This window comes from Xenopus tropicalis, chromosome 1, assembly GCF_000004195.4.
Source record: "Xenopus tropicalis strain Nigerian chromosome 1, UCB_Xtro_10.0, whole genome shotgun sequence".
Lineage (NCBI taxonomy): Eukaryota > Metazoa > Chordata > Amphibia > Anura > Pipidae > Xenopus > Xenopus tropicalis.
In genome coordinates, this window is record NC_030677.2 from 108,833,018 (window position 1) to 108,852,657 (window position 19,640).

The 19,640-nt window shown below is 36.0% G+C and overlaps 1 protein-coding gene across 2 annotated transcripts in view; it reads right to left on the reverse strand.

Annotated features, from left to right (window-relative positions):
* The window catches only part of frmpd1 (FERM and PDZ domain containing 1), a 72,890-nt gene that overhangs the window by 11,090 nt on the left and 42,160 nt on the right, over window positions 1–19,640 (reverse strand). The window contains exons 2-12 of one of the 2 annotated variants that reach the window (XM_031906620.1): window positions 14,989–15,093; window positions 12,796–12,950; window positions 10,221–10,323; window positions 8,817–8,862; window positions 7,874–7,978; window positions 5,650–5,745; window positions 5,044–5,169; window positions 3,605–3,724; window positions 3,215–3,351; window positions 1,276–1,402; window positions 366–461 (exon numbers count right to left, since the gene is read on the reverse strand). In XM_031906620.1, the coding sequence (XP_031762480.1) occupies window positions 366–461; window positions 1,276–1,402; window positions 3,215–3,351; window positions 3,605–3,724; window positions 5,044–5,169; window positions 5,650–5,745; window positions 7,874–7,978; window positions 8,817–8,862; window positions 10,221–10,323; window positions 12,796–12,950; window positions 14,989–15,089 (1,212 nt within the window). In that variant the 5' untranslated portion in view covers window positions 15,090–15,093. Of the gene's footprint in view, window positions 1–365; window positions 462–1,275; window positions 1,403–3,214; window positions 3,352–3,604; window positions 3,725–5,043; window positions 5,170–5,649; window positions 5,746–7,873; window positions 7,979–8,816; window positions 8,863–10,220; window positions 10,324–12,795; window positions 12,954–14,988; window positions 15,094–19,640 lie in introns of both variants that reach the window. The other variant, XM_004910895.4, reaches the window with a different exon arrangement.

The window sequence follows — 19,640 nt, forward strand, 5'->3', positions numbered from 1 at the left end:
TCTTTTCAGTAAAATTTAAAAAAACATGAAAAACTGAAAGTGACAGTAGCAAATTAAGAAAACTTTTGTTAAATATTTATTAGAGTTTAATGCACAAGTTCAGGTTTAGTTTACTGTTTGGCCAAACATTTTGCAGATGATTTAGCATTCAGGCAAATCCAAAAATGTTGTTTTTGCAGCATCTTTAATTGTTACCTTACAAGCCACATTTATCACATTTTTTCCAATTATTGGCAGAGCATAATACAATATATTGTGGGTTGTATTGCAGTATGTAGAGATAATAAAATAATGGTATATATCTATATCTGAAGATAAGTACTTTTAAAAGTTCAACCTTTTCCTTTACGTCAACAAACACTTACCATTAAAGTTGCATTGAATATTTTTCCTCCGTAGGTCTTCAGATCTCCAAGTATCCTTAAATAGTTTAGCCTTACTTGCGAGGCAGATACGGGTTGCTATAAAAAATAAATTGCATTGATACTGAAAAATATAAATTGATTGCACTATATATAGAATAGGGAATGCTGTGCCAATTATTCAATCTTATTGTATTGAAATTCAAGGATAATAGAATTCATGGAGGTATTTCATGACAACAAACACACGGCAAAGTTTAAGGTCATTGAACCTCTCATATTATCAAGTAGGGGTAAATTATTTATTATAATACAGAAGTTTAGTGAATTGCTTGATGCACATTACATCAATAAGCAATCGTTATAAATGATGGCTAAGAACTATGCACCATTTTTAAAGGACATATTTTACATGCTATCAAGTGATATTCTTTGTTATTTCTAGAGGATAACATACCCCCATGTTTTGATATAAAAATGCACCATTTTTTAAGGATATAATTAGCTAAAGTAGCATTTTGCATTAAAAAATGGCATCTGTGAAATCAGTGTGTTACTCATCCATGCTACTGGCTAAGGTGGTGTGATATATATGAATTTGAATGAATAATGCATGGATTAGGAAATTACAGGTAGGTAATTTGAAAACTATGCAAAAGACCTGAGTTAAAAGTGTAACGAGTGGCATTAGACAAGCATCATTCCCCTTGACAAACCTGCTGAAACTACAGGCTCTGTAAACCTATGTTAGGTTAACTAAATCAAAAATAATTTCTTTCATATAATCAAATCATTTATACATGTGCAAAATGTGTTTTTAGTGGCCTCAAGCATTTTATTTTACTCCAGATTTCATAAAAGGATTTTAATGAACATAATGCTAAAAGCATATTTCTTGTAAAAATGTTCTTACTTTTTGTCTTGGCTCAAGAATGCACTGGTTTCTCTTCATATGGAAACTTATGGCTTTTTTTATGTCCTTTCCTTTCATGCTGCGGAGCAAAGTTGGAGATAAGAAGTTGTCTATTCCCCAGTCCTTCCTGTGGACAATATATACATTTTATACCAGAAGGCTTATTTAGTACGTTTTTTTCAATTTGAGGAAACTTGAACATTTGCTTATTTATTAAATATTTGAATATAAGAACTCTATCGAACAAAACAATGAAAAGAAACCTCAAATGAATTGAATTAGTATTCTGTACATCATTTTCAATGGGTCAACAGACAACTCCTATTGACATGCAAATGAACTCACAAGCTTTTAGATGCCAAATTTTTACATTTTAGTTTTTACATTTTTTGCACTTGCACTAAATGTTGAATATTTGAGTTTTGGAAACCATGATTGAGCAAAAAACTTTGAATCATGTATAATTTGAATAATTTAATTTGAATAATGTATATTTGAATATAATTTGAATAATGTAAATTTAAACACTGTCAAATCATTCCTCTAGTGATTTCTATTTACTATATCTGCATCATATGTCGCTAATAATCAGGGTCATTGACTTCCTCCAACCCTAAAACACATAATATTTTTATCAGAGCTCATAATGCACTTGAGGTGCAATCCCACTGCCCCCACCCTGATGTACATACGGTTGTGAGGGCCAGGGTAATGTGTTGGATCTGTGGCCCTCACCAGGCCTCCCTCTCAGCCTGATAAGGGTAAGGGTTTTTCTCCTTCTATTGTTTCTACTCTGACAATTGTCTATACAGTCAACAAACAAAGAACCAAAATACATAAAATTGAATTGTGAAATAGTACCTAAGGATCAAATCCAGAAAATAGAGATTAGGTGATACCTTTTAATGACTTAAGGTCCCCATACACAGGCCGATTGTAGCTGCCGATATCAGCCCCTTGGGAATTGGGCAGATATCGATCGGGCAGGTTAAAAGATTCAGTCAGATCGGGGACCGCATCGGCTTGTTGATGCGGCCCCCGAACGGACTGCCCCATTGCCACCATTATAATTCAATCGTTTGGCCCCAGGGCCAAACAATCGAATTAGCCTACACGTTCACCGATATCGCCCACCCATAGGTGGGGATATCGGGTGAAGATCCGGTTGCTTGGCGACCTTGCCAAGCAAGCGAATCATCATGTGTATGGGGACCTTAACTTAGATTATAAAATGCAAGCTTTCAGGCTACTTGGTTCCTGCTTTAGGTATTGTATAATATAGGAACTAAAGGCAATTTATACAAGTAGCACAGGGTAAAAAAATGTTATAAATCTGTGAAGTGTAAAATCCATTGTACATTGCCATCAGAAGTATGTAATAAAGGGATCTTGATATGCATTACATGTAATAAAAAAAAAAGTAAACCATCAAGGTCCACCATTAAATATGAAATGGAACAGACTGGAGCAATCCACAATCTATCAACAATAATCAAAATACAGTGTCTATCTATTGTGTCTGCTAAAAATCATTTAAACATGAAATAAATCCAATAGGATTGTTTTGCCACCAATATGGATTCATGCATCTTAGTAACCATCAAGTACAAGCAACTGTTTTATTATTACAAAGAGAGGGAATAATTTAAAAAAAAATTAAATTATTTGCTTAAAATGGGAGATGACCTGCAATTCAGAGCTTTCTGGACAACAGGTTTCCGGATAAGGGTTCCTATACTCTATAATAGATTGTGCATTAGTCTTCACTTTTGCCAATGGCTCACCCTAATTGTTGGAGGCATCCAGATGTGCAGCAACAGGGGTTACAAATGCAACTAGGCAGGAAAGGTTTTCTACAACTTCTAATATCCATGATGCTCTGTGGTCACAGATACTCAAATATCCATAACCATTAAAAACTGTATAATCCAATACTTACTCTATGTATTTGAAAGATATCTTTTGTGGCTGGCCACAAGTATGAATGCGCTCTTGGATATGCAGGGCAGCCAGACGAAGAGCTACACTACATTTCATTTCCACAGCAAATCGTTCTTGAAGCACATCGCTGCAGCTCTGAAGTAAATAAAATAGTATTTGATCAGACAATCACTTCTGAATTTGTATTGTCAGGGTACATTCTAATTTAATTCTTGATAATAATTACAATGGTGTGCCATTAAGATGTGTTTTCATTCAATGGCAATTTGTTTAATTGATAATGTTAAATATATGCACAGCACTATATCAGAACTGTTAAAAATGAATGATGTCAAATTGCCATAATAGTCTATGTCTATACTTATATTGTCAAAAACAAACATGTTACCTGTAAATAGAGGTATTCAAAGGCAACTGGATCCTCCTGCAGTAGATGTAATGGGTCCTTGGGTACAAAACAGACTCTGAAGAGGCACCTGTAGTCGTGAGATTCTTTTTTCTGCACCACCTAAAATACACAATGTTGCAGTTACCTGGATGAATGAATTCCTTCAGGAAAAAGCACACTGTGTTCATTTTTATGTCATAATATTTTCCATACCCTCTATCTTGCACCCCAGTATTTGGTTGGAAATGCAGTTTAGAGATGGAATATCTTACTGTGTTCCCTTAACAGGTGCCACTTAGTTATCACCTTCCAATATTACATAAAGATCTTTCTTGATCTCTTTCCTGGGAGAATAATGGACAACATACTTGCTGATTAAGTCCTCATACTATGGGTTTATAAAGACTAAATCACTGGGTGTGCCAAATGTTAGACACCCCAATATGCCTACCCAAGGGAATACACATGACGGGAATATAGTTTTCGGACAGATATCAGTCGGGTAGACCATTAAAGAGTCCAATACATATGCAGATAAGGTGGTGAAATGGTCTGAAGGGGTCAATTCAGCATCTTACATCTGCCCATTTATGGCCACCTAAACTCTTCATTAACTCTTTTATCTTCATTCATTGACCATTTTTTTGTATTTTGCATCCAATGGTTTGTTTGCCATCATCTCTTAATGACACTACATTGGTTCTTCATGCCTTGCCAAGCTATACACTGGCTTTTGGGAACATATATTTATATGTTATAAGTGTTTGAAAGTAGTTTAATTGCTTAGATATTTAGCTGATATCCTCTTGATTTGAAAAGGTCAAAAGAGCGATTTTAGATCTTTTATAGATATGTTAAATGCCAATGAATTTCCATGTTTTGCAAACTTCCTCAGAATATCAATGTCTATATCATATTAAAAGTTAATTTAAAGGCGAACAACCCTTTTAAGAGCCTTGTTACTCCAGGTGTTGAATGAAAATACTGCCTGTGAGACTGGGATTAAAAGAATAGGAACAGTTGGATGTAATAAGTTTAATGCATGCTAGTCTAGAGACAAATGTTTTATATCTACACAGAAAGGGAAAGCATTTCAAAATTGGCAGTTCAATTTTTACAATGGGGCATGTAGTTTGTTTGGCCCCTGGTAAAAATGGTTTGCAACATGTGGCCTTTTTATTTATGCAAATATATGTATTAAATATCCATACATTGGTCAAAAAACCTGTAGAACATAATTTTAATGAGGTGCATCAGTATAACTATATATATTTTTAGATTTTGTACACTCAGTTATTATCCAGCATATTGGGGGTTGATGTTTGAAGCCTCAATTAAGATTTTGTACATATGGTTAAGGGGTTTATTTTTAATGGCTCATCCTTCTGACAGCATGAAAGATACACCCATTATATAGAATTTCAAGTGTTATATCTGACCTGTTCAATAAGTTCATCCTCATGGAGAAGAAAAACCTTCGAGATGTTGTACTGTTCTTCCAAAGCTAGTGCAAAGTGCTCAATGCTATTGATTGAAAGCTTCTCTTTTAGGGTCAAGATGATATCCTAAATATATATATAAATATTTTATGGCAGCATATTGGTAAATAATATTCGTATAATAATGAAATGTTACCACATATTGTAATTCTAATTATTATAATAATTAAAATGGTCACCAACAGACAAATTATATCATTCCACACTGTCATATGGGCTCATTTCTAAAAGAAAAATTGGACTTCATAGACTATACACGGTCCAATAGGATATTTAAATAAACCAGCACAAGGGTTTTTATTGAGCCAAATATAGGAGCATAATTAAACATACATTTTCTAGTTTGCCAGAAAGTTGTGTTTTAATGACAAGCTCAATCTTTCCTTACATAAGCCCAATTCTGCTGTGACCTTGCTATTGATTTTGCCATTACCAGACAAATTTTTCTTTATAGACTAAATGTTACTCAATTTTTATGTTTTATATAATTATAACCAAGGCCAGATTTGTGCATAAGTACTAAAAAGATAAATGTAATAACAATACCTTTGCTGTTGTTTTTCTTTCAAATTTAAATGCCTTTGTTTGTCCATTCTCTAAATAAACCTTGAGCACATTGGGCATAAAGAGAAGAGAGTTGCCCTGTAACAGAAATACAGAAACATTACATACATCCACTACAAGGAAGACTAGATTTATTTTCCAGTGCTTTTGCCAGTGAAATCCTTGGGGAAGAAGATAAGCAATTACACAGATTACAGCTGGATCAGAAAATGAGGTACCAGAGAATCAATTTGACTTCATAACTCAGCCTAGTTCAATGGCAAGCTGATCAAAATTAAAGCCAGCATCAATTTTCTTCAGAGAGATAAAGATATGTCTGTATGTATCTGCAGACATCTGGATGTGGAAATGTGATTAAGAGATCCTGAGTGACAATGTACAGAGAACAAAATTAAAAAAAATGGTATGCAGCTGCATCTAAATTAATATTTCTGAAAAATCAGTGATAAGTAGATCATTTAATAAGAGGTTTTTACCCAGGCCTTGTTACACATAACAGCACATATTTTAGTAAATGCCACCTGCTGAATAGTACTATGATTTACTATGATTTACATTACCCTAAGAGCTATCAAATATAATATCAGTGGGCAATATTTGCCCTAGTCCTGTAACCAATATCAACCAATCAGATATTTCCTTTCTTTAGCAAGTCTTTACTAGACATGAAAAATAACAACTGCTATGGTTGGATGCACAAGGCTATTTTACATTTCCAAATAGAGCAACAGAGGGGAGACAAAGCTTAGTTTACCTTATATATCAGCACTGAATAATAGAGCACATAATTTCTATAACAACAAAGCCAAGAATCAGCAAGGAAAAAGTGTAGCATATTTATATGCATGTATGGATACCTATATGTACAGCAGCATATATGGATAAGCAGGGATTGTCATCAGCTAAAAATGTATTTAATGCAGCTTTAATGCTAGGGGTGTGGTGTTGAGAGCTACAACAGCTGAAAGACTGCAGGTATGCTTTGGAAGTGCTAAGAATTCTAGTGTAGCCAGGGATAGTGGGCTTAATTTTTAACTCCTCTCTGTGAACTTTCAGATCCACAGGTATTCAAATATAAGAAATGATAAACAGTCTCCCATAAACTCAAAGTCCTCATAAAAACTTTGCCCAAATGGTTCAGTCTTTTTGTATATAACCCACTGCAGATCATAGGACTAACTGTACTACTATAAGCGATTTTGGCCTGCTTAACAATTTCGTCCCACTGTGTAAATTTCTTATGCAGTTGAGATGACAATAAAAGATCTGAACTGAACTTAAAGGAGAAGGAAAGGTAAAAACTAAGTAAGCTTTATCAGAAAGGTCTATGTAAATACAACCCTAAGCACTCACAAAAACGCTGCACTGAGTTCTCTGTCAAAAGAAACAGGATTTAATGTCTCTTTGGTTTCCTGTGCCAGAGACACGCAGCTCTCTCCTCTCTCCCCTCTCCTGCTCCCCCCTCCCTCAAGAATGCTAAGGACTCCCTCCCCCCCCTTAGGAATGTGTGATCTGAGCCAGGAAGCTTCCTCATAGTCTTACACACTGAGCATGTACACCGGTCTTGGTCTTGGGGCAGGAGCAAGGCGTTATGGGAACTTTTGTTACAGAGCTTAGAGTTTTTTTTCCTATGAGGCTTCTGATCATCTGAACGGGAGAAATATGGGGAGACTTAAGGGCGCTATTGAGAGAACTGAAGGTATGCCTGCAGCTTGAGATTAACTCTTTATTAGCCTTTCCTTCTCCTTTAAGATTTTCTTAGACATATTGGTATAATACGATTATTTTAATATAACCCACACCTATGCTGTAAGTAGAATAACTTTCTGCATTAAAATTTTTGGGATTAACTGCCTTGCACTGGGGCGCCATGCACTGGTTAATAGTCTTTCACTTTTGCTAAAAATAATTAATCCATGTGTGCCCATCTCAAATTGTAGTATGAACAGGTTTAATTGGGCACAGGCACATTTTCAGTATTTCATTCCCAGTGTCATTCCCATAGTGTCATTCCCAGAACCCCAAATTCTAAAGAAAGGGCTTTTTTTAAATTGCTATATTTTCAGAGCTACAAGGGGCCAAAACACTAGCTGGATTTTCAGCTTATTCTCAACATAAAGGGCTAAATTGACAATCTCCCAACCAATATCTTATTTCATATGTGCTGCTTGATAAACAGAGATCTTTAACATTTCAGAACACCAACCTGAGTGTGGCCATTTACAATGACTTCCTCTGCAAACCTCACTTTCACTGGATTGCTTCTCAGCCTTGCTCGTTTCTCCGCTGTAAGAAAGGATGATTTGGGGCTCTATAAGACACAGAATAATAGCCATGTTCACAAACAGTGCAAAATTAGTCTCTTATCTTGATCTCTGATTATACCTTACATTCAAAAGGGAAAGTTTCACCAAGTGGTGCTTGGTTGTTGGAAGTAGATTCCAGAATTCAGAGATGGTACATGGGTATTTTATGACTATTTTGTTTGGACCATGCAAAGGCTATTACTTTAACATGTTGGAGGAAATTCCTAGAATGCTTAGACTTAGTTTGCTGCTAAAAGGAGCATACTTCTTAAAATACAATATACATCTTTCTGAGAAAAAACTGTGCACAGTTTTAGTAATCTTAAATCTTAAGTTATCTTAAAACCTCTCTGCTGTAGAGCTGGTGAATTAGGATTCTGTGGGATACCTATTTCAAAATAATAGCCTACGTTACCATTTTCTTGGGGTGGCTATCCACAATATTTCTTTTTCTCTTCTATAACCTGTCTATTGTTATAATAACATTACAACAAACTAAAGGGAAAGCAGTCTGAAAGGATAGCCTGACATAATAGTATTGCAAATGAAATTTTTTATAGTGTTCTGCAGAGACAAGTATGTACAATGACTTAAAGGGGTCTATTTATCATGCTGTGTAAAAAGTGGAGTGAAGCATTACTGGTGATGTTGCCCAGGGCAACCAATCAGCAACTAGATTTTAACAGTTAGAAAATCAAAGCAAATAATTTGATTGGCTAATATAAACAACATCACTGGTGATGTTTTACTCCACTTTTTACACAGCATGATAAATATACCCCTAAGTGTTTGAGCTTTTCTCCATCTATTTTCCTCCCAAACTTAAAAAGGATTCATATTTACCGAGGTATTTCGAAGAACAGTCATGGTAATAGAGTCGACAGATTCCCTGTAACATGAAATATAAATGCCATCAACTTACCACTTTATTCAAATATACATAACATAAATAGCTATATAGCACTGAAATAAATTACTTGGAAGTGTATATATGTTTAATAAGCCTTTGTATGGCTCAGATGACTGTAATGCATGTAAGGGTTAAGGATTATTTTCATTCAGCTGGAGAATGCAGACAAAGCATATTCCATGATAAAACAACATAGTTGGCATTTTAATTATTGTTTCTTGGATAAGCTTGAGAGATTATTGGAGGTGTCATATATTCTGGAATTATAGACTAAAATAATTTGAATCATTTATTAATGAAGTAAAAATAATCCTCTAGGAGTGTCATAGTGTTGAGAGCTTGTATCTGGACATTGTGTGTGAATTAGGGTAACTAAAATTGGCTAACATGGAGGATAAACTCTTTCCAAAGATAATAACAAACCAATACAAAGGCAACAGAAAAGCCAGTTTTAATGAACTGCAACCCATTAGTGGGCAAAATAATCATGGCATGTTTCAGGTTGGTGCCCTTTTTCAAGTGAAGTGGATAATATTGCATTATTTGAATGGTTGATATCAAGTTATCTGACATAAAAGCTAGATAGATCTATACTGATAATACAGGTATAGAATCCCTTATCCGGAAACCCGTTATCCAGAAAGCTCCGATTTACGGAAAGCCTGTCTCCCATAGACTCCATTTTAATCAAATAATTCTGAATCGCAAAACTGATTTCCTTTTCTCTGTAGTTATAAAACAGTACCTTGATCCCAACTATGATATAAATAATCATTATTGGATGCAAAACAATCCTATTGGGGTTAATTAATGTTTTATTGATTTTTTAGTAGACTTAAGGTATGAAGATCCAAATTACAGAAAGACTCCTTATCCGGAATACCCTTGGTCCCGAGCATTCTGGATAACGGATCCTATACCTGTACTCTGATTTATAAGCAAAATCCACTGTCTATTTATTGGTTGAAGCTTTACATGAAATGCTCAAGAGAGAAAGAGCACATATCACATCAAAATTGTTTTCCCCCCAATGGTCCAGGCTAACCATGCCCAAACTCCAGTTGGGGAAACAATAATAGTATCTCTTTAAGAACACCACCCACAAGAATGCTATGCCCCTGTAACAAGAGGGAAGTCCAATAGCAGGCACCCATGATAGGGCACACATGCATATAATGAGTGAGCATCTCAGCTCAATTATTATGCGCATGCCTGTGTTGTAGGAATGAGGGACATGGCCGTTTCTTTTTCCCTTGATTTACTAGAATTGCAGCAAACATAAAAGAGAAATCTTTCCCATTCTTCATTAAAATTAATATAGAAATGACATGTATTACCTGACAATGTTTGCTGCTTGCTCAGCAGGAACATTTTCCACATTTTCACCATTTATCCTGAGTATTTGATCACCTGCTAAAAGTTTTCCTTCAGCTGGACTGCCTGTGGGTATTAAACAGTTACATATATTATATAATTGAACAAAGTTAAAAAGACAAGGGTTAAAGAAGCAGCCAAAAAGGCTTGTTTACTTAATAGAAGGCAGTGTGCAAAGTATAAAAACATCTGTATTCTGCCTTTGTCAAATTGCCACAGGTCTCTGCACTCCTTTTAAGAGAGCCAAGACCTGTGGCTACCCCCATGAATACAGCACTACCTGCGTTTGGCAGCGTTTTTGTGAGGGGAGGAGATGCATAGAATTCTGTCTTTTTTTCTGCCTACCCATTTCCTAACTTGTTTGCCAAATGTGCAAGTTAAGGTGCAGCATACAATGCAATGTACATTGGAGCCCTGTTTTTACCACTTGCCCTATGGCAGGCGATAAGGACAGGGCTGGACTGCGCCTGTTTTTTACTTCTAGGGAAGGGTGCAGAGCTTGCCAAGACCAGCCAAAGAAGTGCTGCATTGAACTGAACTTTCCCGTTCTTTTTGTTTCCTGAAGTTATCTTTCTCAACCTCCTCCCTTTTCCTTTCTATCATTATCTTCCTACCACTTTCTGCCCTGTCTTTTTTCAACCCTTTTTTCCTTCTTTTATACCCTACTACACATAGGCTAAAATATACACTGTATTACACATCATACTAACGCCATACTTACACATTCTACTCTACACTTTTCTCTACCTTCCCATTTTTCTGCTGCTCTCCACTCTTCTATCCCTTTACTTTTTACCCATCTCTACCCTTTAAGCAGCGACATAGGGGACACCTAGTGTACGTGCCACCATCAGCATGTATATAGTAATGCAAAACAGTGAAAATGCTGTATTCATCAGAAAAGTGAAATATTGCAAAATGCAAATTTTTATTCTTATTTGTGCGCAATTTTTTCCATTTACGAAATTTATTACATTCTCCCGTAAATGTATAGTAGGGTGCAAAGTGCAAAAAGCATGGCAGATTGCATCTGACCTTCCCTTTGAGCCTTACTGTTTGCAGATCAATGCCAGTAGGGTGCAAAGTGCAAAAAGCATGGCAGATTGCATCTGACCTTCCCTTTGAGCCTTACTGTTTGCAGATCAATGCCAGATGCATTGGCTATTGCTGACTTTTGCCTACTCCTTCCAATACAATGCTAGATTGCAGCACTCCTTGACATTTCTCTCACTGCAAACTGTTCATTTTTTGAACCCCATAAATATATGGCTTCTTACATTTAGTCAGGGGATGCAAACCTTTTAAAATTTAAGTGGATGCCCTCTAGCTGGGTATGTGAATGTCTAGGGTCCAGTGACAAACTAGTCTTTCTTAAAAAATAAAGAAGCAATTAAGCAAAGGTTTTTGGTGTAGTTTCAGTTACCATCAACCCCACAGGCTTACCAGATAACGTACAGATTTCAGGAACACAACTAGAAAATTTAGCTAGAGGGGCCACAATAGTTGCAATTTAAAGGGATTATGTCATGATTTTTATGGTGTACGTTTTATTTCTAAATTACACTGTTTACATAGCAAATAATTCACTCTACTATTTAAAATGTTATTCTTGAACTAACAAATATATTTATTTTAGTTTAACATTGGTATCTAGGCAGCCATCTCAGTGCATTGAACTTTCAGAAGGAGCCAGCGCTACACATTAGAACGGCTTTCAGGTAACCTATTGTTTCTCCTACTCCCATGTAACTAGAGGAGTCCCAAGCTAGACTTGGACTTCTTACTATTGAGTGCTATCCTGATATCTACAGGGAGCTGCCATCTTGCTACCTTCCCATTGTTCTGCTGTTCAAGTGATGGGGGGCAAAGGGAAGGGGTGATATCACTTGTGACTGTTTATCAGAGCACAGATCACATGGCTGTAGCACCCTTGGAAATGAAGAATATGGCTAGCCCCATGTGAGATTTCAAAATAAAAAAAAATCTGTTAGTGTTTTGAAAAAATGGATTTCAGTGCAGTGCATTTTCCCATGATATTATTCCTTTAATTTAAAAGATAACAGTGCAGCCTTGCAACATGCATTTATTAGACATGCCGCTGAATTTTTAAATGATCTGGTAACCCACAATAGAAGCATGTTACAGGATTAGCTTTACAGTAAGGCACTTGCAGTTGTTGTCTAGCACCTGCTTTTTCACCATCAGGTTCACCACATATGACAACGGAGAATTAATGACATTGCTCAGCTATTCCTATGGTGCTTTTAAGGTATGCATTTATGATGGATGTTTAATCACATCTTCTGTGTATTTTATTTTCTGCACATGGCTGAAAATTGCTTATTGTTCCTTTTTGTAAGAATGTAAATGCTGATACAATGTTCTCCAAAGTTTTCCAATGTTGCATTGGTACCTAACCCAGACACTTTATCTACCGCAATGAACATTTCCCACAATAAATCTATGCATATGTCAAAAAATGGAGAATGAAAAATGTCCTAATTTAAATGTTTATGAGAATCCAACAGGTTCTCTTACCTGCAGTGACAGCTGTGACAGTAAGGGGAGGGTTTCGGGATATGTCAAAACCATAATTGCCAAGAAGCAGATCTTTCTCTATTACTACAGTTAGCTTTAAGGAGCAGGAGAATTGATTGCATATTCTGGTTGGACTATCCCCTGTAGAGTTCCTGCTGCTTTACAGAAAAAAGAAACAAACAAAGAATCAGCATGGAAAAAACATATAAAATAAGTCTTCAAGACATGATCGATATACCCTATGTATGGTATGTTTCCATGGAGACGCAGGGATTGTTTTTAATAAAAAAATGCTGATTTACTTATTAAAGGAGAAGGAAAGTCATTTTGGCATTTTACTGCCAATAGATTTGCCACATTAGTGCCACACTATATTTATTCTGCAGAAAGCTTTGCCATACCTGAGGAAAGAGCCCTAGAAGCTTTCTTTATTTGCTTTAGACAGCAGCTGCCATTTTACATAACTTTCTGTTTGCTCAGATCACATATTCCTAAGGGAGGGGGAAGGGAGTTCTTAGCATTCTTATGGGAGGGGGAGCAGGAGAGAACTACTCAGACTCTGGCCACGGGAATTTCTGAGAGGAAGTCAGGCACCCCAACAACATGTTCCCAAAAAAGGAGACAGTTTTACCTTTCTTTCTCCTTTAAGGCATTCAAGATTTTTTGTACATTTGAAAATCTTGTGACAAATATTAGCAGTAGAACTGCCTTTAAGGCACCATACTGAGCCAAAAAGAGAGGGGTGCACTTGCCTAGGATTGTACCCTTTTAATAAGTAATATCACAAGGATCTGGGGTACATGAGATGTATATGATGTTGAAGGAGACTGAATATCATATTTATATGTAGCACTCATTCATTCAGTGAATGTACATTTATAATGCACAGTAAGTTCAAAGGACATTAGCATTGTACAGGTCTAGATGTACCTGTACAATCATTATATTTTTTTCTTGTTAACATCAGAGAACCGTGCCATTCAGTACTGAACATTCATATAGAAACACATATGGAGCAAGAAAGTGTATATTTTTCCATAATGTAAGTCACCCCCTAGGCACTCAAGTAGGACATTTTCTTTTCTTCTTACGTTGAACTTTAATTAATCATGGCACATCTCTGTTCCCCAGATATCAGAGAGCTGGCTGCCTCCTATTGAGTTAAGGCTTTTGATCAGCAATGCTACACAATATTATGAAGTGATCAAAGCTAAAGCTAAGCAGATCTAGCTGAGGGTAAGTAGCAAGTAAAGAAGCACAATAAAGTCCCATGGACTGGCAAGAAATCATATTTCCTGCCATAACGTCTGAAATAATTCTTATCTTCATCAGTATAATGGTAAATCAAAAAAGGTAAGTGCACACTCCAGTAGTAAAAGTAAAAAATACATTTATTAAGCACAAAAAATCATATAACACATAAGTACATAAGCCCAATACTTTCCTGTTACAACCAAGCACACCTCAATCAGCCCAAGTGTCTGCTGGGGCCCCTTGAAATTGGGTCCCTGATAGGGCTCCCACCTGTACAGAGGGTGCCCTAGGTATTCATCTGGTATTGCTAGAAGATGTTATATTAAGTTTTTCCGATTTTATATATGGCTGTATAATTCCATTTTTATCTATTTTAAACTAGCTGTTCCCATGGAGAAACAACCTTTTTTCCTAGCTGACTAACAAATCTATAAAGGTGTGTATTTTGATCACAAAATTCACAAAACGTAAAGTGTTTTAATGTTTAAATGTGTGTATGTCAATTTACAGCACTTTTAAACCAACATTTTAAATTTCATACATGATTTTACACATGTAGCATGGAGTACACCACATGGAGCATTATAATCCACATTATTCTAACACTTATAAAAGTTACCAACCCTTGCATAGTCTGCGGTTTATCTAATTTCACAGCATATTCTTTTTAATTAGAGGCACAATTTACTACTGGAAAGTTCTGGGGTATAACAAACAACAATAAAAATGGAGGTACTATATTAGTATTAGTGAAACATGGCTCTTTAGCATTTAATGCTAACCACAAAAAAGCATTTTACTTATTTTAATATGTAAAAACAACTTAGACACAACAAGCGTTTGCCAGCAAACAGGGGACACATTCTACAGTGCTAGGACCAGCTGCTTCCCTTTCTAGTAACAAAGGACATTTTAGTAAGCAGCTTATGCTAAGCTTACCGTGATGTGTTATCTCTTGATCGTCGTAGCCATCTTACTACCATCTGTTCTATGCGATGTCCTTTCCGAGTCTGGAATATGTTTGTTTCTAGATCTTCCATTTACCTAATGGTATTTGGATAAACAATTAGGTGTCACTTGCATTATGTCCACATATATATTCACTACTCCTAGCTCACAGATATTGTATATTTAAACATTATTTCAAAAGTCTAATAACAACGCTTATGCATAACTTAAGCAACATTTATACAATGTTTTTAACTGGATTCTGTCATGGTGTACTTTTTATTTCTAAATTACACTCTACCATTTAAAATGTTATTATTGAACCAACAAATTCTTTTTTTAGTTTTAATATTGTAGGCAGCCATCTTAGTGCATTTTGTCTGATTCTGAGCTTTCAGAAGGAGCCAGCACTACACATTAGAACTGCTTTCAAGTAACCTATTGTTTCTCCTGCTCCCATGTAACTGGAAGAGTCCCAAGCTGGACTTGGATTTCTTACTATTGAGTGCTATTCTGATATCTACCACTTTTAGCAATACAGGTTTAAGGGAGCTGCTATCTCGCTACCTTCCCATTGATCTGCTGATTGGCTGCTGGGGGGGGCGGGGGAAAGGGAGGGGGCAATATCACTCCAATTTGCATTCTCCTGCAGTGGCTTTTATATGTGTTTCATGCATCAATTAATGCAACCCATTATTTCCAATAGCAGCTGTTTTTAGCAAGCCGCATGAAACTGCCAGATGCAGGTGAAACGCTCACCTGTTAGAGATTTTAGGTTAATGCCACACGAGGCATAGGGCGGACATTTTCGGCAAGCATAAAAGCGCTTGCTGAAAATTCCGCCCTACGCCTCCTACCTGTGCCTGCACCAGAATGAATGAGATATGCTCGGGTGCAGGCACATGTAGCTGATATACGCATCAAAACGCAAGATAATGCAAAGTCTTGAGTTTTTATGCATATATCGGCTACATATGCCTGCAGTCGAGCGTATCTCATTCATTCAGGTACAGGCACATGTAGGAGGCGTATTGCCGAAAATATCCGCCCTATGCCTCGTGTGGCATTAGCCTTAGTCTCATCCTGCCTAAACAGAGAAATTTGGGAGGCAATTATATAAGTATACACCCCTATAAAAATTGACTCCTAAGTACATAAAAGGAACCTGGCTGTGAAGTTTTTTAGATATTTTTTTTTTTTTTTTTTGCAGAATTTACTCTTTGTGCTATGATAAATAAATATTACAGACTTTAAAATAATATCCCATAAATGAATCTTGATTCATTCCTACGATTTGTTTATCTAATTATTGATAGATTCAATTTTAAATGAAAGCCTGAAGCAAAGAGATTTATAGATCATAAGTTTACATTTCTAGAATTGTATTAGCTATGACACATTCAATTAGTATTATGAAGCAATCATTTCAATACTTAAGGCTACATAACAGTGGTACAATAATGATGGAAGGTGTGTTACATTAATTTTAAGTTTTTAGCAATTTCTGAGATATTGTTAGACTTCTAATACAAGGCTTTTGACTTGACTCTAGGTTTACTAAATATACTCAGTTTATATAAAGTGCATAGAGAAATAGGATCCTTTAAAGAGAACTGTTGAGCTAAAAAACCTGTTAGTAGCAAAATCCATGTAAATTACAACAATGCTCAGAGGACGACTCAGAGTAAGTTTACATCAATAATTTTTTGGGGGGTTTAGTTCCACTCTAAGGCTCTTCACATACAACTACTGTAACATAATAAAAATATCTTGTGTTGGTCAGCCAAGAAAATGCCCAATTCTATAAATTTTAAATTGTTACCCTGTTTCTAGACACCCATTAACAGTGTTTTAGCATACATAGTTAATTCTTGTCCAAGAAATAATCCAAGCCAATCTAATCTTAAAGGCATAGAATCCGCTATCACAATATCACCCAGCAGGGCATTCTACAACCTCACTGACCTTAGCATAAAGAACCATCTATGCTTTAAATTTCAATTCCTTAAGTCTAAAAGGATAGCCTCTTTTTTTAATCTATTCTATGTGAAAAAATACCCCCTAATATCTGTCCACAATGCCCTCTAATGTAATTTTACATAGTAATCATGTCCAAGCATGATTACTTTAACAGTTTAACAGTTGCTTGTCTCTGCACTGTCTCCGGCTCATTATCCTTCTATCCTTCTTTAGGACTGGAGCCCAACACTGCACTGCATAGTTAAGGTAAGGCCTTACCAGAGACTTAGACAAAGGAAACTTTATATTTTTATCCCTCAAGCTAATGCCCTTTTTTATGTAAGACAGCACTTTATTTGCTTTAATAGTCATGAAGTGACTGAAGAGTAGAAATCCCCAAATCCTTCACAATTAAGGATGCCCTCACATGCTACCATTTAGGGGGAGATTTATTAAGACACGAACGCTCCGAGCATATTTTCGTACGCTTGCGCGAAAAATTCGGAAAGGTTCTGCCGCTGCTTACAATCGTTCGGTATGAAAATTTTGTGACTTTCGGATCGCTAATACGATATTATAGTGATTAATACGATTTTTTAGTAAGCATTTTCGTGATATTAGCGATCTTCAGAAATTATTGTATCCAATCCGAATTCTTCCCATTCAGGATTCGAACTCGTGTTTTAATGAATCGGCCCCAAAGTGTATAAGTCACATTTATGTGAATTCTACAGAAATACATAACCTTGCATTTGTAAACAATGAACCTTATTTGCTACCCACATCTCCAGTTTTTTCAAATCTCTCTGCAAAGTGTCAATATCCTGTATGATGGTGATGCTCACATGCCACTCTTAAACAGAGGGCTGCTGAACACAACATGGAGAATACTGCACCCATTTTGCACTTCACGCACTGTCCATGCAGTCATAAATTATCCCTACAGTTCTGCACGATATAATATTATTAGTTCCAGGACAATATTACTTAATATAATCAGTTTTGTGTGGTACTGTAGCAAATGCTTTAGCAAAATATAAGTTGATCACAACCACTGCCACCCCAATGTCTAGGCTTTTGCTTACCTTCTGATAAAAGGGAATTAAGTAAGTCTGGCAAGATCTATTGTGCATAAAACCATTCTGGCACAAACTCATAGTCATATGATTTGAAATATATTTCTATATCTTCTGTTATTACCACTTCAAAAAGCTTTACCACCACAGATGTCAAATAACCCTATAGTTTTTTAGGCTGGGAGCGTGATCCCTTTCTAAATAATGGAACCACATTAGCAATTTGCCAATCTTGGCACCATGACACACATCAAAGAATCCTGGAAGATTAAGTGAAGTGGTTTGGCAATAACAGAGCTGAGCTTTTTGAGTACCCTTGGGTAAATAACATCCAGTCTTGCACCAATGTTTACTTTGCTTCATTTTTTTACTATCTACATGTTTTAAAATTAATTTTGGATTTATTTTACTCTTCACTGCATTGCTCTTTTCTGCTATTTAGTAGCTCCTTTGCTTTCAGAAAGAATCAGAACTGCACAATGCAACTGCTTTCAGGTATTTTTTTTCCTACCTAGTGTTATTTTCCTAGTCTTTTGAAGACTTGGTTTGTTCTGCTATTTTCCAGATTGGGTGCTATTCTCATATGTATCACTACATGGAGCATGGAAGCATTTTAAACTATGCACAGATCTGGGGTGTCAGAAATCATTTCCATGTCAACCCCAAAAATAATTTTTGACTAATAAAAGAAAACATAATTCCAAGCAACTTTCCATTGTGAATTTATTGAAAATTTTTAGTGCTTTAAAAGTTATTTGTAAATGTAATTGCTATAAAAAGCAGCATTTGTGGAACTCCTGGTTGTTACTTTTTAAACAATGTTGCAAAGGTCAGTCTCTTCCAGCAAGACAGGTCTGTCAGTCTGTGTTACATTGTTTCAAATGCCAGAGCCATCAGGGCAGAGACTAGAAAAGGACAAACACTGCTTTTAATAGCAATTATATATACAAATAAGTCAAAACCCGTTGCAAATATGTAATGAATGTATATTACAAATTGCTTAGAATTATGTTTTCTTTTATTAGGCAAAAAAATTTATTTTGTGTTGACTTGTCCTTTAAATGTATTTGGAGCCTCCCATTATATTTATTGTATTATGGGTGCCACCACCCTTTGGCTCTCACTGTATAATGTTTTTAGGATCTGCTGTTATTGTTTTTATAAGTTACTGTACCAAAAGCAAAATCTCACAAAAGTATTATTTATTTGCAGAGCAGTGACAGCAGCCTGTGGCATGGAGCTTCTGTCAGTCCTGGCATCTGAATCCTTCAGGAGAGGTATCTTATCTTGTTACCTGCCCATTGCTGATTGGCTGTTGGGTGGGAAAGTGTTGGGGTGATATAATTGCAACTTGTAGTGCAGCAGTAAAGAGAAACTGAAGTTTACCAGAGCACAAGTCACATGGCTGTGGGCACCTGGGAAACTAAGAATATGTCTAGCCCAACATCATATTTTAAAATTAAATTATTAAGTACAGGATTTTTTTTGTAAAAAAAAACATGTTTTCCCAACATAGAATCCCTTTAAATGCAAGTTTATTCTTACCAAACTCTACAATAATCTTTCAGTCAAATCATAATCATGTTATGATCCCTGTTTCCTAAATCC